The sequence below is a fragment of the Mustelus asterias genome, chromosome 1 (genome assembly GCF_964213995.1).
Source record: "Mustelus asterias chromosome 1, sMusAst1.hap1.1, whole genome shotgun sequence".
NCBI classification, from domain to species: Eukaryota; Metazoa; Chordata; class Chondrichthyes; order Carcharhiniformes; family Triakidae; genus Mustelus; species Mustelus asterias.
This window is the reverse complement of record NC_135801.1, coordinates 131,480,428-131,497,218: the sequence shown is the minus strand read 5'-3', so window position 1 is coordinate 131,497,218 and position 16,791 is coordinate 131,480,428. Positions and strand designations below refer to the sequence as shown.

General features: G+C 39.2%; 1 protein-coding gene across 9 annotated transcripts in view; it reads right to left on the bottom strand.

The window, feature by feature from the left end:
* Nucleotides 1–16,791, bottom strand: part of il6st (interleukin 6 cytokine family signal transduce) — a 71,729-nt gene that overhangs the window by 16,605 nt on the left and 38,333 nt on the right. For all 9 annotated transcript variants that reach the window (XR_013498559.1, XM_078218991.1, XM_078218983.1 and 6 more), the window contains 7 exons: nucleotides 15,857–15,974; nucleotides 14,830–15,002; nucleotides 12,173–12,327; nucleotides 11,363–11,522; nucleotides 9,265–9,344; nucleotides 6,160–6,373; nucleotides 792–980 (listed from right to left, as the gene is read on the bottom strand). Coding sequence is in view for 8 of the 9 variants with exons in the window: in XM_078218991.1 (XP_078075117.1) it covers nucleotides 792–980; nucleotides 6,160–6,373; nucleotides 9,265–9,344; nucleotides 11,363–11,522; nucleotides 12,173–12,327; nucleotides 14,830–15,002; nucleotides 15,857–15,974 (1,089 nt within the window). In the remaining variant the exon portion in view is untranslated. The remainder of the gene's footprint in view (nucleotides 1–791; nucleotides 981–6,159; nucleotides 6,374–9,264; nucleotides 9,345–11,362; nucleotides 11,523–12,172; nucleotides 12,328–14,829; nucleotides 15,003–15,856; nucleotides 15,975–16,791) is intronic.

The following is a 16,791-nucleotide window of genomic DNA, read 5'->3' as shown; positions in this document are numbered from 1 at the left end:
TCAACAAATCAAAAATCAGTTGGATGTCCAAGTAATTTGTCGTTCAACACATTAACACAGCCAAAGTTAATATCCTTCTAATAGGAAGAAAATTTCAGAGTGGAGGAAAAATAATAGGGAACCAAATCAAAATATTCTTAAGTAGCCAATGGGTATTAGCTAAAAGGTTGGCATTATCTGCCAGGATTGTTGGGTGAGGAATGATCTTGGGAACTCAAAGAGAGTGGAAACACCTAACCAAATGCAGAGAAATAAAGAACAAAGAACAGTACAGCACAGGAAACAGGCCCTTCGGCCCTCCAAAGAACAAAGAACAATAAAACAAAATAAAACATGTTGAAATTCTCATAATTCACTGCTGGGAAGTAGATTAGAAGTCCAGTATAGTCCTGACTAGGAATATTGGTGTTAAAACCCACAATCAGCAGGTGCGATTGGAAGTACTTTGTGATTAATTCTATGCCTAAGTACCATTCAATGAAACCCAATCATAAATAAATACATCCTCCAACAGTGGCTTTATAGGATAAGCTTAATGAACATGCTGTGCAAAATTTTCTAATCATTTAAGATGCTGGCTGGACAATGGCGCACTGCTTGTACTTAAATTTCCAATATCCCCTTCTCAACTAGCAAGGCTGCACACCAGAAGCACAAATGAAGAAAAGCACTCCTACGTTCTAGCACAGAGCCATTGAGCAAAGTAAAAGTAAAATAATTGGCAGACAAACATATTGCACACTTGCTCTTCAAATACTGAATACTGTGAATGAAGCCAAAATAACACACACCTTTTAAAAAAGCCTTGCTTGCATCTTTTTGCACACGTTGCCAGTATAAAGGTCCAGGGCATAAATCCCTGCTGGACTCTTCACACCACTCTATTACGTAGCCACTCACTGCAGGATCAGGAGGCTTCCACTCGACCATCAATTGACCTTCTTGAGGGTAAGCATGGAGATTCCGTACAGGTGGCAGTGCTAAAACAGAATGAACACATTTTGCATTGAAAATGTTCACTGCCTTGAGTTGAAAACAAATTCAAATTTATATTTCTCATCCTGCTTTTCCTATTTTAAATCAAATTCTTCTGCTCTTCTGTTAACCTTGGTTCAGTTGTATCACATGTCAGAATCAGAAAGTTGTAGGTATAAGTTCTATTCCAATGAGCCAATAAACGTCCCACTGAGGCTGATACTACCTAGATGGTACATGGGTTAACTGAGACTTGTATGAGTTATCATGGCACTTAGACCTTGCTTGAGGGCATTTAGTAGCAGAGATGCTTATCAGAGGGAAATTTACTTGGTTTGCTAAATTGATCCAAGACTTTTTTTCTCTCCCACGGTTCAGTATTTGAACGTTATAAATAATTTTGAAATTGGAAGCACATCCTATCCATGCACCTGTCCATGTGCCTTTTAAATGCTGTAATTATACTTGCCTTTGTGTCTTCTGGGAGCTCATTCCATATACGCACCACCCTCTGTGCCAAAAAGTTGCTCCTCGGGTCCCTTTTAAATCTTTCTTCTCTCACCTTAAACATGTGCCGTCTAGTTTTGGACCCCCCTACTTTGGCTATTCACTGTATCTATGTCCCTCATGATTTTATAAACCTCTAAGGTCACTCCTCATCCTCACATGCTTCAGGGAAAAATGTTCCAGCCTATTCTTATAATTCAAACCTTCCAGTTCCTGTAACAACCCTGTAAATATTTTTTGCACCCTTGTTTAATAACACCCTTCCTATAGCAGGATGACTAGAATTGTACACAGTACTCCAAATGTGGCCGTAGCAATGTTTTGTACAGTTGCAACATAACATCGCAACTCCTGTACTTAATGCTCTGAATGACGAAGACAAGTGTGTCAAACATTTTCTTCACCACCCTGTCTACCTGTGATGCCGCTTTCAAGGAACTATGCACCTGCACCCTTAGGTCTCTCGGTTCGACAACACTCCTCAGTGCCCTACCATTAACGGTGCAAGTCCTGCCCTGGTTTGTCTTATCAAAATGCAACACTTCACATTTATTGGAATTAAACTCCATCTGCCATTTCACGGCCCACTGGCCCAGTTGATCAAGTTCCTGCTTAGTCTTAGATAACCTTCTTCACTGTCCACTACATCACCAATTTTGGTGTCATCCGCAAACTTACTAACCATACCGCCTATATTCTCACCCAAATATCGTTTATATAAAATGACAGACAACAGTGGACCAGCACTGATCCCTGCAGCACACCACTGGTCACAACCCTCCAGCCTGAAAAACAACCCTCTACCACCATACTGTCTCCTACCGACAAGCCAATTTTTGTACCCAATTGGCTAGTTCTCCCTGGATCCCAAGTGATCTAACCTTCCTGACCAGTCATGTGGATACCTTGTCGAAAGCCTTGCTAAAGTCTAAGCAGTAAATGTCTACCTCACTGCCCTCATCTATTTACTTGGTAATCCTTTAAAAAACTGTATCAAATTTGTAAGACGATAAGATATCTATAAGACAAGAACCCATAGTGATGGTAAGGGTAGAGCACCCCTCAAACCTGCTCTATCATTTAATATCATGGTTGATCTGACATTCCTCATGTCCACTTTCCTGCTATTTCCCTGTAACCCTTAATTCCCTTACTGATCAAGAATCTATCTTTCTCAGCCTTAAATATACAGAAGGATCTGCCCCCACAGCTCTCTGTGGCAAGGCTTTCCAAAGATTCTCAACCCTTTGAGAGATGGGGTTCCTCCACATTTCAGTCTTAAATTGGCATCCCTTTATTCTGAGACTATGCTTTCTGGTCCTACACACCACTATGAGGGGAAACATCCTCTCAGCATTTACCCTGGCAGACCCTTTAAGAATCTCATATGTTTCAATGAGAATCACCTCTCATTCTTCTAAATTCCTGAGTCCCAACCTGTTTAACCTTTCCTGATAAAATGATCCTTCCATCCTGGATCATCTGAATGAACCTTCTCTGAACATCCTCCAATGAAATGTCTTTCCTTAAATAATAGCTTTCCTTAAAAAAGGGGAAAAAACTATTCAGAGTGCTCCAGATGTGGTCTCACCAGTACCTTGCACAGTTGCAGCAAGACTTCCCTACTCTTATATTCCAACCCCTTTGAAATAAGGGCCAACATTTCCATTCGGCTTCCTGATTACTTGCTGCATCTGCATGCTAGATTTCTGTGTTTCGTGCACAAGTATCGCCAAGTCCCTTTGCGTTGCCGCTTTCTGTAGTTTTTCTCAATTTAAATAATACTGTTCTTTTGTTCTTCCTTGCAAAATGAAAAACTTCACTTTTTCCCATATTATAAGCCATTTGCCAACTTTTTGCTTACTCACTTAACTTATCAATAGCTCTTTAGTAAACTATTTGTATCCCTCTTGCAACTTACCTTTCCACCTATTTACAAATTTGGCTAGAATACATTCACTTCCTTCTTCCAAATCATTAATACATATTGTAAATCGTTGCAGTCCCAGCACTGATCCCTGTGGAACCCCACTGATTACAGATTGCCAATGTGAAAAAGAAGCCCTTATCCCCTCTCACTGTTTCCTCCTCCCGTTTCCTATTCATATGGTCTTCACTGAACAGCTTAGGAGGCCAATGGCAGAGAATTCAGAGGAAGAGTGGAGCAGGAAATTAAAATGACAAGCAACTGTAAATTCAGGGTCATGGTTGTGGATTGAATAGTGGTGATCAGAAAAATGGTCACCCAAGGTGTATTTCATTACCCCTATATACAGGGGACTTGTAGACAAGGAGAAGGTAAAGGCATCTTATGTGCTTGCATACACGTGTACTGTGGGATGGATAAAGGTGATTGGGAGTGGACTAAGGGATCATGGAGGACAACCCTTTTAGTATGTCAAAAGAGAACAGGAGGAAAATGTGTTTGGTGGTGGCATCACACTGGAGGTTGTGGAAACAATGCGTTGAATGCAGACACTGGTGGGATGGAAGTTGAGGGCAAGGAATCTTAGTGGTTCTGGGAGGAAGGAAAGAAGTGAGAGCATTAGAATCCCAGAAGGATTCCTTGGTTGGAGAAAGAAGGATATGTCTTCCCATCCAGCTTTGTCAGAGAATGAGCAGGCTTGAAGGGCTGAATGGCCTACTAATGCTCCGATCTTCTATGTTCCTATGAAGCTGGGTGGAAGTATACTCAAAATAGTTGGAGGAGGGTTTATAGTGGATATTGATTGTCCCCATTTCTAGGAATAGGTTAGCAAAGAAATCAAGAAAGGAAAGGGAAGAGCTAAAAGCAGATCATATGAAAATGAGGAAAGGGTAGTAATGCGAAATAAAGTTGATTAAACTTTCCAGTTCAAGGTGAAAGTATGAAGTGGTATCTTTATAATCATTAATGTACAGGAAGTGGTGAAAGAGGGCAAGGCAACTGTTAAAGTGGCAGAGAGTTGAGAGAGTCATAGATGTAGTAGAAAGAAGATGGACAAGACGAGAAATTTGAGTTGAGATAGGGAGGAAGAACAAGAACAGGTTGAAATTGTGTTTACTGGCAGCCCTATATGCAGATCATGGCCAGGAGATAGAAGTGGGCTATACGAGTTTTGGGGACTATGAAGTTGTGGGTTTCAAAAGGAGATCAGGTCAGTGACAGGTCTTGGAAATTATACCTTGATGTTCGGCAGCCTTTTCATGGTCTGGGGAAGGTAGGAGGAGTCGTCAGATAGTTGGCATCCACCCTCCACTGGGCTAGAGGTAGGTTTGCCCAATGACAATACCTCCATTCTTATCTGCAGATTTGATAATCATGTTACCACTGGGCCTGAGAGAATGTAGTCCTACAGATTTGAAGGGATAGTTTAGAAGTGAGAAGGAAAACAGAAATTGAGGTGTCACACTGGCAGCTTTTTCAATGAAAAGATCTGGAGGGGGCAAGAAGCAAGAGGGGAAGATCCATTTGGAATGAGAATTCAGGAGGTAAAAGGAAGAGTTTGCTATGTGGGGGAAAAGCCACTGGCAAAAGAAGCAGGCATGGAAGGAAAGGAAGAAGAGCTTAGCATCATACAAAGTTTAAAATCTATCCATTTAACTGAAGTCTCATACCACAAGCTTCTCTCTCCAAGACTATTACTAACCGCATCTCCTCTGGAAATCTTCCTTCTATGGCTTCCAACCTTATAGTCCCCAGTCTCTCTCAACTTTAGATTCCATCTCTTTCCAAGATTTACAAACAGTGCTGCCTGGCAAACCCATTGGTTCAGCTTGTTCTTGCCCTACTGAACTGATTTCTTCTTGTCGCCCCTTCCCAGTCTCTTCCCAATACATCTGCAATTCTTCTGACACCTTCTGCCACCAACAGAATTGATGTCCAATCTCTCTAAATGTGCGGGGTTACAGGGATAGGGCGGGGCAGGAGGCCTGGGGATGATACTCTGTCAGAGAGTCAGTGCAGACCTGATGGGCTGAATTGCCTCTTCTGCACTGTGGAGATTGTAAGAAGTTTAACAACGCCAGGTTAAAGTCCAACAGGTTTATTTCGTAGCAAAAGCCACACAAGCCTTCGGAGCTCCAAGCCCCTTCTTCAGGGGGCTTGGAGCTCCGAAAGCTTGTGTGACTTTTGCTACTAAATAAACCTGTTGGACTATAACCTGGTGCTGTTAAACATCTTACTGTGTTTACCCTAGTCCAACGCCGGCATCTCCACATCGAGATTGTAAGATACATCCATCCTTCACCAGGTCAGTCTGCAAGCTCTTTTCTTTGAATGAAAATCCAACAAGTCCATATCTTGTGTCTAGTTGAACTTGTTCTCACATTAGCAACTTCTTTAACTCCAAACACTTCCCCCAGTGTTACAAAGGGAAACACAGCAATGCCTGCTTTTGTTTCCTGTTTTGCTGAGATGATGAATGAGAGTGTCATAAATGCAACTATCAGAGCTGAATAGATCCAATTGCAAGAAGGGCATATACAGTTTTGTGGAATTTGATTTGTTTGCCTTCGCTATTAAAGGAAAAACATTTCATTGTGCTTGAATGTCTAGGAAGATTTTGCAGGTACTGGTTAGTATTGCTTGGGAAATTTAGCAAATTTCACTGTAGAATAAATTTGTTATGGGAATGCGTTTGAAAGACTGAATGGCCTATTTGCACACACTACTTTATATTATAAAATTTAGCTTACCTGACTTTGTTGTTGCTGGCAGTACTAAAATCTCATTTGGAGAGTCACCAGCTGAATTGCTGGCATTAAGTCTGATTTCATATTCTTCGTTTGAAAGGATAAGATTGTATTCTAGTTTTTCAGTTCCAAAACTTACGAATTCCATAAAATTCTTTCCCTTAATTGACATTTGATACTTCAAAATAATTCCATTAGCATCTGACTTATCTAGTTCCTGTAATTTGAATAGATTTTAAAAGTTCAAGTAAAAATTGAGGTAAAGTGAGACTGATTTTCAAAACAGATGTGTGTAAAAGGACAGATCAAAATAACAGCATTTTTAGCACGATTTGGCTGCTATAATCAGTATCGAGTCATTTATAAGGAATAAATGCAGTCCTTCACTCCCTTTTAAAGAGGAGGTTTCAAGTATGTGCCTTTCAGAATTAGATGAGGCAATTCAGTTTTTTTATTAGAAAGTGTTATTTTTTAGATGATCTAATTTATAGCAAACTGATGGTAAATATAACCCAATCATAACATTTTGAAGTTCAACATTGCTTTTTAAGTAACAATATCTTCAAGTCCTGCCCAGTATAGTTGGAAAGTAATCATGTTCCAAATATCTCCTACTCAGTAAGGTATCTGCCACGCTTCACAGGCATAACAGAATTTGCTGATAATCTGCTAGATCAGGTAGATTAAATGATCCATTCAAGTGACATACTCAGTTCCCTCTTCAGCCTGGAGTTATTAAACGGGATTAGATTCCTTCCTAGACTTGGATGCTAATCCTGGCACAACACCATTGAAGTTGAGTGTTGTCCTCTTTATTGCTGTTGTAGTCATTGTGCCACAGGAGGCATTCTGCCCATTGAGTCCACGTCAGCTCTCTGTAAAGCTAATCAGTCATATCCTCTACTTTATCCTGCAAATTTATTTATCTCAAGTGCCCATCCAATTTAATTTTCAAACCAGTCATTTCCTTTTCCATCACCCTTATAAACAGCAATTTGCAAGCCATTGTCACTTGCTGTGTTAAGGAAGTTCTTCCTCACATGCTGCATGCACCTCTTGCCCAAAATCTTAAATGTGTCCCTTAGGCCTTCTACCATCGGCTACTGGGGACAGCTTTTTGTTGTATACCCCTTCTTGCATGCCTAAGAAGAAATAGGAGCAGGAGCAGACCATAGCCAATTAAGCCTGCTCTGCTATTCAATAGAGGGGAACTGGTGGATGTGGTGTTTTTGGATTTCCAGAAGGCGTTCGATAAGGTGCCTCACAAAAGGTTGCTGCAGAAGATTAGGGTACACGGAGTTGGGGGTAAAGTGTTAGCGTGGATTGAGGATTGGCTATCTAACAGGAAGCAGAGAGTTGGAATAAATGGGTGCTTTTCTGGTTGGCAGTCGGTGACTAGTGGCGTGCCGCAGGCATCGGTGCTGGGGCCTCAATGGTTTATCATATACATAGACGATCTGGAGGAGGGGACCGAGTGTAGGGTAACAAAGTTTGCGGATGATACAAAGATGAGTGGGAAAGCGAATTGCATGGAGGATGCAGAAAGTCTGCAGAGAGATTTGGATAGGCTAAGTGAATGGGTGAGGATCTGGCAGATGGAGTATAACATTGACAAGTGTGAGGTTATCCACTTTGGAAGGAATAATAGTAAAATGGACTATTATTTAAATGGTGAAAAATTACAACATGCTACTGTGCAGAAGGACCTGGGGGTCCTTGTGCATGAATCACAAAAACTCAGTTTGCAGGTGCAGCAGATGATCAAGAAGGCAAATGGAATGTTGGCCTTTATCGCGAAGGGGATGGAGTATAAAAGCAGGGAGGTCTTGCTGCAATTATACAAGGTACTGGTGAGGCCGCAACTAAAGTAGTGTGCGCAATTTTGGTCCCCTTATTTGCGGAAGGATGTACTGGCCTTAGAGGGAGTGCAGAGAAGGTTCACCAGGTTGATACCGGAAATGAGGGGGTTAGCTTATGAGGAGAGATTGAGTAGATTGGGCCTGTACTCGTTGGAGTTTAGAAGGCTGAGGGGAGATCTTATAGAGACATATAAGATAATGAAGGGGCTAGGCAGGGTAGAGGCAGAGAGATTCTTTCCACTTAGAAAGGAAACAAGAACTAGAGGACACAGCCTCAAAATAAGGGGGAGTCAGTTTAGGACAGAGTTGAGGAGGAACTTCTTCTCTGATGGAGTGAATCTCTGGAATTCTTTGCCCATTGAAGCAGTGGAGGCTATCTCGTTAAATATGTTTAAGTCACAGGTAGATAGATTTCTGATCAATAAGGGAATTAAGGGTTATGGTGAGCGGGCAGGTAAGTGGAACTAAACCACTATCAGATCAGCCATGACCTTAATGAATGGTGGGGCAGGCTCGAGGGGCTAGATGGCCTACTCCTGCTATTTCTTATGTTCTTATGTTATGATCATGGTTGATTGCGATCAAATCTCCCCTCAACCTCTTTTGCTCTAAGGGGAATACCCCTAACTTTTACAACCTAACCTTGTATCTAAATACCTGATCCCTGGAATCATTCTGGTACATCTCCTCCGCATGCTCCCATGGATCCTCATCTTTCCTAAAATATAGTGACAAGAATTGGATGTAACTCTGATTGTGGCCTAACCAGAGCTTTATTCAGGTTCAGCATAATTTCCCTTCTTTTGTACTCAATACCTCTATTTAAGAAGCCCAATATCCCAAATGCTTTGCTAACTCCTCTCTCAATATATTCTGCCACCAGATTCCTTTGCCCTTGTACACTCTTTGGAACAGTGACATTAAGTCTTTATTGCCTCTCTTTCTCCCGCTTCTGCCAAAACTTGAATTCGATGATTACTTGTCACATAAACGGAGTTCCACTTGTCCTCCGTTAAATTATGAGGTAGATCTAGAATTCCCCAACCTTCTTGTACCATTTATCCACTCTCCAAAAAGGAACAAAAACAATGGACAATTTAGCAATTGATGTTTCCACTTATAAATGAGAGCCAGATAAAGCATTAGCCATTGTATTTTAAAATTACTATTTCCTCTGTGTTTGTCACTGGGTACTTGTATATTTGAGATGCTTGCGCTAGGAAAATCTTCACTATATAAACAAAGTTACCTTCCACATGATACGTATCCTTTGCTTTGAAGATTCTAGATTTTCAATTGTTCTCCAAATGAGTGGACCTCGTAATGGTTCTAGTAATAAAATGGTACAGGTAAAATAATTGGCTTAACTTTAAAAAAAGTTATATACATTAATTTGACTCAGTATTTATGTCACAAATGCATATTTCAAGCAGAGGGTTTCATGCTAACAGTTATCATTTTAGATGGCTGGTTGGCATTTGCTGTTAAAATTCCTCACACTTCAGTACTGTTCCTCAATTTTTCTTGGCTCCTCCATTCTTAACCAAGTCCAATTGTTAATGAAATGAAAACAGAAAATGCTGGAAATACCCAGCAGCATCTGTGAAGAGAAACATAGTTAACATTTTAGGTTGGTGATCTTTCATCTGAACCTCAAATGAAAGACCAAAGCGAAATGTTAATGTTGTTTCTCTCCTCTCATTTGTTTGATTTGCTGAGTACGTCCAGCATCTCCAGTATTTTGCTTTTGTATTAGTTAACAACTATTAAGGGTCTGGACTAGGCCCTTTTTGACTGAACACAGATAATGCCAGTGAATCCTGTGACTGCACATTTTTTTGTCTTCCAAGGATAAATTTGCTCAATAGCTCAAACTTATAAATATAGCTTTCAATGAGGGTACATGATTAGTCCAGTAAGTAAGAGCAGTTAACCAGATCAAACTTTGCTATTCATTTCTCAAGTATCTAATCAAAGGTTTATCCAGATTTCACTCCAAGGCATGGAGAGTAGGGACTCATCAACAAAACTACTCAAGGAAGCCAAGATAATCTAGAACAAAGTGATGTGAAAAGATCCTAAAATGTAACATCTGCTTTAAATTGTCCATATACGTAGGTCATTAAAATGTCATAAAATGATAAAACAATCAGAACATTAATGGAATACTGAATACCTAGAGTACAAAGGGGTAAAAGTTATGCTACAACTACAAATCACCAGTTGACTACACTTAGAGCTCTGAGGTGGAATCCTACCAAAGACGTTTTAAGTGTAATAATGGCAAGAATAATGGAGTGATCTGTGCTGGTCTTTTTGGCATGCTCCACACCGCAATCCACCGACACTTGGTGGCTCTTTCAGTGCACTACACAGTGTGTATGACTCACCTGAAGTGGTCGCAGCTGGTGAGTGTCCATTGGTCTCCAAAACTTAGAAAATTAAGTGGTGATTTGATTGAAGTTTAAAAAAGATATTAAGGATGCTGATAAGAGTGGATGGAAATTTTTTCCACTATTTAAGGAGTCCAGGACAATAGGACATAGCCTAAAGATTTGAGCCAGACCTTTCTGGTATGATGTTAGGAAATACTTATATATGCTGAGGGTGGTGGATATTTGGAATTCTCTTCTGCAAAGAACAATTGATGCTAGGTTAATAGTCAAATTAAAACTGAGATTGATGTGATTTTAATTAATCAAAGATAAAAGGCAGGTCAGCCATGATCGCACTAAATGGTGGAACAGGTTCAGGGGGTTAAATGTCTACCCACATTCTCAAAATGGAGAAATACAGACAATGCTATCTTGAAATTAACTGACATCAATTGCACCTTGTTCTAATGATACAATCCCAGAAGTTCTCTTTTAAAATTTGTTCACGGGATAAGCATTGGCAAGGCCATGATGTATTATCTAACCCTAAATGCTCAAGGAGATAGAGGTAAGTTGCCTCTTGAACCACAACAGTTCTTACGCCTTAGTACATCACCTACAGTGAGAAGGGAGCATTTCCTTCCACTGGCAGTGAAGGAATGGTGATATATTTTGAGGGGAAGTTGTTGGTAGTGTTTTTTCCCTTGTATCTGCTGCCCTTGTCCTTCTAGGTGACAAAGGTTGAGAACTTGAAAGGTGGTGTCAAAGGAGCCTTGGCAAGTTGCTGCAATACATCTTGTATTTGGTACACAGCTGCCACTGTACGCTGGTAATGGAGGAAAGATAATGAATGCAGTAGCACCAAAAGGTCACCATTTAAAATTAAGTGAATTTAAGTGAACTCTCAGCAGATTGCAATTCAATTTAACATTTCTACATTTAACATAATTCAAGTTTATTTATTCTACATACTGGCTTCAGGAGTTTTTCCAATTTTCTCCAAACTCCAGTTACTCCAGTATCCTGTCTCATCATTTTTTTTACACCGAATTGTGAAGGCATAGTCAGTGAAAGGTTTCAGGTTTTGAACTAAGAAAGACTCCCGAGGGGATTCTGTATCCTCAGGAGGAACCTGTCAAGAAAGTAATAGCAAATGTTAATAATGTAGAGTACAATTAATTTAAGATTAGAAATAAATTAATCATTGGCTTCATCTAAGTCATGTATCACAACATTTTAGAAATAGCTAATGATTTCTCAGATATAATTGAACAAATTTACAAAACAGCCAACACCATCTGAGATCACTGACTTAGCACTGATTAAATCAAACCTAGGATTACTTTGAACTCAAATGACACAATGGCTGGAATTTTCCAGGCTGCCGTTGCCGGCCAATATTACATGGCTTAAAAGTACTATAATGGCTAATGGCCAGGAGCAGACATCTGCTGTGATTAAGCTAGCGGATGTAAGCATAGGTATTATTGAACCACACGAATGGAACTAAAATTAATGTGAGTTTATTTAATTCCATGTTATGGGCAAGCATTGAGGAAATTATGAGAAAGTAATTATAAATTAAATTCCTGAAAGGTTACAAAAATCTGGAAACTATTTCTTGAAATTACTAGTTATTCTTTGTGCAGCAAAATAGTTCATGCAATGTTAAAATCTGTTGATTGCTTTCACTTATTCTCAAGTTAATTATCTGTAAATTTGTCAATCAATCCTTTACATATGTATCAAATATTCAATTCCTTTGCCAGGGCAATAATTTACCTGTATCCAGTCTGGAGTATCAATAATTCTATACCGTAGATTGTACTTGAGATCATATGTAATTGGTACGAGTGGATTTTCCCATTTCAGAGTCAAGACTGTGCTTATATTTTTTACAAGTTGTGCAGAAGTGATCTTTGGAGGGTCAGGTTTTACTAAAACACAAGAGAAACTAATTTAACACGGACAGATAACCATAAGATCAGATTTTGAAACAGAATGCAAGCCAAACCAGCCATGATCCTATTGAATGGTGGAGCAAGTTTGACGGGTCGAATGGTCTACTCCTGTTCACAGAAACATACATAGAAAATCGAAGGATAGGCCATTCGGCCCTTTGAGTGTGCTCCACCATTCATTGTGATCATAGCTGATCATCAAATTCAATACCCTGATCCCACTTTCTCCCAATATCCCTTGATCCATTTAGCCCCAAGAGCTGTATCTAATTCGTTCTTGAAATCGATCACACAACGTTTTGGCCTCAACTACTTTCTGCGGTAGTGAAGAAATTTCTTCTCACCTGAGTTCTAAAAGGTTTATCCCTTATCCTCAGAATATGACCCCTAGTTCTGCACCCCCCCCCCCCCCCCCAAACCAGCATTTTTCTGCATCTATCTTGTATTATCCTGTTAAAAGTTTATAAGTTGCTATGAGATCCCCTCTCACTCTTCTAAACTCCAATGAATATAATTCTAATCGACTCTGTCTCTCCTCATATTACAGTCCTGCCAAGCCAGGAATCAACTGCACTCCATCTATAGCAAGAACATCCTTTCTATTTTTTATGGTCTTAAAAAAAGTGAAGAGGTTAAAAGAAAAACAAGTATTGTCACACTATTCCAACTTCTACAACGTATGTGCAAGCAGGTTAATTTTCAACTTTTCAAACTCTATGTAATATAGATGTTGGAAAGAAAAAACAAAAATAAATTTGGTTTGTTCAGAATGTTTGCAACAACAATGTACCAAAATTCCCAATGGCATTTCAAACTGAAATAAGAGGTGGATGTAGTTTACGGAAGAGAGCAAAAGGTACCAAAGTAGGGCTTAATGATGATTTTGAAGGTGCAGAGAAATGTAGCAAGAGGGAGAAGTTCCATACTGCACAGAAAATTGGCTTAAAGTCCAGTCATTGATGGGGGAGTCTTTCCAAGATCTATATTACATATAGGGTTTGAAAAGTTGAAAATTAACCTGCCTGCACATATTGGCTCATGATACGCACATCAGTTAGGATGCCTCAACAAAATATACAAACTGCCAATCATAGACAAAAGCAGTAACATGAGGTAACATAAGCTGTTAAACAACAAAGAACATTGCTGCAATTTAAAAAGATTAAAAATGATAAATATAAAGAATAAAATATATATATTATGATGGAATTTACAGCTTCAAAGCTTGTATCTGTTTTGAGACAGACCCAGGTCATGAAGGGAGATGGGAAAGCAGATTGATCCTCTCAGTTTCTAAGGAAACTAAAATTGAGGTCAGAAGCCAAAACTGAAACTTAAGGTTTTATAGAGGGACAAAAAGCCATCCAAGCTCAATAGTAGCAGGAAAGTTGAAGATAGCGGTTAAATCCAGAAACTGAGAACAATTTGATGTTTCTGTTACTTGAAGACAACGTTGGTAAGTCTACATCATCCAGATTGTCTCAATTAGAGTTGATGAGGTTCTGCGGATGTGTGCCATTTTTGGTGAAGAACTCACTCCTGGAACTTTGATTGTGTGCCACTGTTTGCTGGAAGGAGAGGAGCTGAAATTCTTCATAAGGAAGACAGTTTTGAAGGACATTATGACTGGGTTTGATGATCAGAGTTGACTGCTAAACCAATTCTTAAGATCAGTCCTGGTTTATCTATCATTTAACTTGTAATCTATAGTTTACAATGAATGAATTTATGTTATTCTGTTGATTCTGATGTTAGAGTAAAGGAGGTTACCTAAAATAGTATTTGGTATTTGTTTTGTTTAACTCTTGTATAGTAAATATTCTTCTGTTTTAAACTGTGGAATGTTGCGACTTCATTCTTTTAGTAAATAACTGGGATTTTGAGATCATAACAATGATGGGTCTTGGAAAACCAAACACTGACGTGAGCCTGCATAACTAGCCAGTGATCAAAAGCAGCTGTAGAATTTATATTAATTCTAGGAAAAATAATTGTTGATGTTCCAATTAAACACCACAATGGAATCAAAAATGGCCAAATTGTGAGCTAATAATACTAGATGTTGCCAGTTTATGCATTAAAAAAATCAAAATATGCTAAATATATCTAGGATAAAGCATTACCAACTGTTCCATCAACATTTTATACAGTTCTACTCTTTTGACTTAATACTACACATCAAAGCGTGAACAGGTGTGATAATAGTGTGGAAGCAGCAAAAAAACTTGCACACGTTGGAAATAGAAAATACCGGACATCTTCAGCAGGCCATGCAAGCATCCATAGAGGGGAAAAAGTGAATTAATGCTTGGGATAGGGACTTGCCCAAAAGCTCTTTGGAAAAAAATATGGATTTAGGATGCTTTTTGATAAATGATAACTGAGGAGTGACTTTCGATTCAACACTGGAAATATTGTGCATAGATTGATCTCTATTGCTCATCAGGTTTCTCCCACAATACATTAATGCATACTCACTAACATCAAGAGGATCCAACTGTAGTATGTCAGACTTTGCACTGCCCAAGTCATTATGCACCTCTACCCAGATTTTATTGAAAACAAAATAAGAAATATTTGGATATAAAATTGCGTATGAATTGTTCACATTATTTGGCAGCTGATATGACTTCAACCTGTCAGGTGCAATTCTGAAAAACAAAAATTAGGATGTTTAACACATACTGTATTTTTTATCTAAAATATTAAACTCATTAAGAACTATTGCAATAGCTATTTATTCAAGTTATAAGAACATAAGAAATAGGAGCAGGAGTAGGCCATCTGGCCCTTCGAGCCTGCCCCGCCATTCAACAAGATCATGGCTGATCTGAAGTGGATCAGTTCCACTTACCCGCCTGCTCCCCATAACCCCTAATTCCCTTATCGATCAGAAAACTATCTACCCGTGATTTAAACATATTCAACGAGGAAGCCTCCACCACTTCAATGGGCAGAGAATTCCAGAGATTCACTACCCTCAGAGAAGAAGTTCCCCCTCAACTCTGTTCTGAACCGGCCCCCCCTTATTTTGAGGCTGTGCCCTCTAGTTCTGGTTTCCCTTCTAAGTGGAAAGAATCTCTCCACCTCTACCCTATCCAGCCCCTTCATTATCTTATATGTCTCTATAAGATCACCCCTCATCTTTCTAAACTCCAACGAGTACAGAGCAATGTAGTCCTAAACATACATGATTCTAACCTTCCTGCAGGAATATCACTGACTGTATTGATATTTTTGTGGGACAAAGGATTTTGTTCAGATTTCACTTTGTAAATGCTTCCCTTTAACAAGAACAACTTGCATCAAAATAGTAACATTAATGCAGTAAAATGATCCAAGGATAAAAATTGAGACATAATCCCCAAACACATAGGAAAGAAATATTAATTGCGATTTTTCTTCATGCTTAAAAACTGAACACTTAAAAGAATAAAAATCAACAATTAACTTTCTGTAGGATGACCTGTAAAACCATTTGTTGGCAAAGCAACGATATACTTACGACAATTTAAACTGGTAGCTGGTTGGCAAGTATGTATTTTTTCCCGGATCCCAGGAACAGGTCATATTTCTTTCATGATAGGTAATACATGACAAATTTTTTGGCTTCTCTGGCGGCACTAAAGGAAAAAATCCACAAAAATTGCATTCTATCACAATTTACAACAAAAGAAAATTTAGCACTGTATAAGAAATACCAGTCATCTTACATCAGGAACGTTTTGATCTTTTAGTATACGCATAAGTAGTTCAGAGTATTGTGGGAGTCCAGGGGAACATTTATAGTTTATTTATTATTTATTTAAAGTTTATGTATTAGTGTTACAAATAGGCTTACATGAAGTTACTGTGAAAAGCCCCTAGTCGCCACAATCCAGCACGTGTTTGGGTACGGAGGGAGGATTTAGCATGGCCAATACACCTAACCAGCACATCTTTTGGACTGTGGGAGGAAACTGGAACACCCGAAGGAAACCCATACAGACACAGGGAGAAGGTGCAGACTCCGCACAGACAGTGACCTGAGCCGGAAATCGAACCCAGGTTCCTGGGGCTGTAAGGCAGCATTGCTAACCACTGTGTCGCCCTGTATATAATGCTTAGATTTCAAATTGTCTTTACAACTAAATTTGCATGTTCTGATTTATCAGTTGAGATCAATATCAGGAACTGTCTTGGGTGTGTCCAAAATGGCCATCATATTTTCCTACATGACAATAGCAATTTAATAGAGTAATAGAATCCTACAGTGCAGGAGGCCGCCATTCAGCCCATCGAGTCTGCACCGATGTTATGAAGGATCAACAAGTCACTATAAAAGTCCCTTTTTTCTTTCTAAATCTCTAGTCGCATAAAATTCAAGCAAGGAAAGAATCAATAAGCAGAAAATAAAATCCCAAATGTAACAATTGGATAGGCTGAACTGCCAGGGCTTGA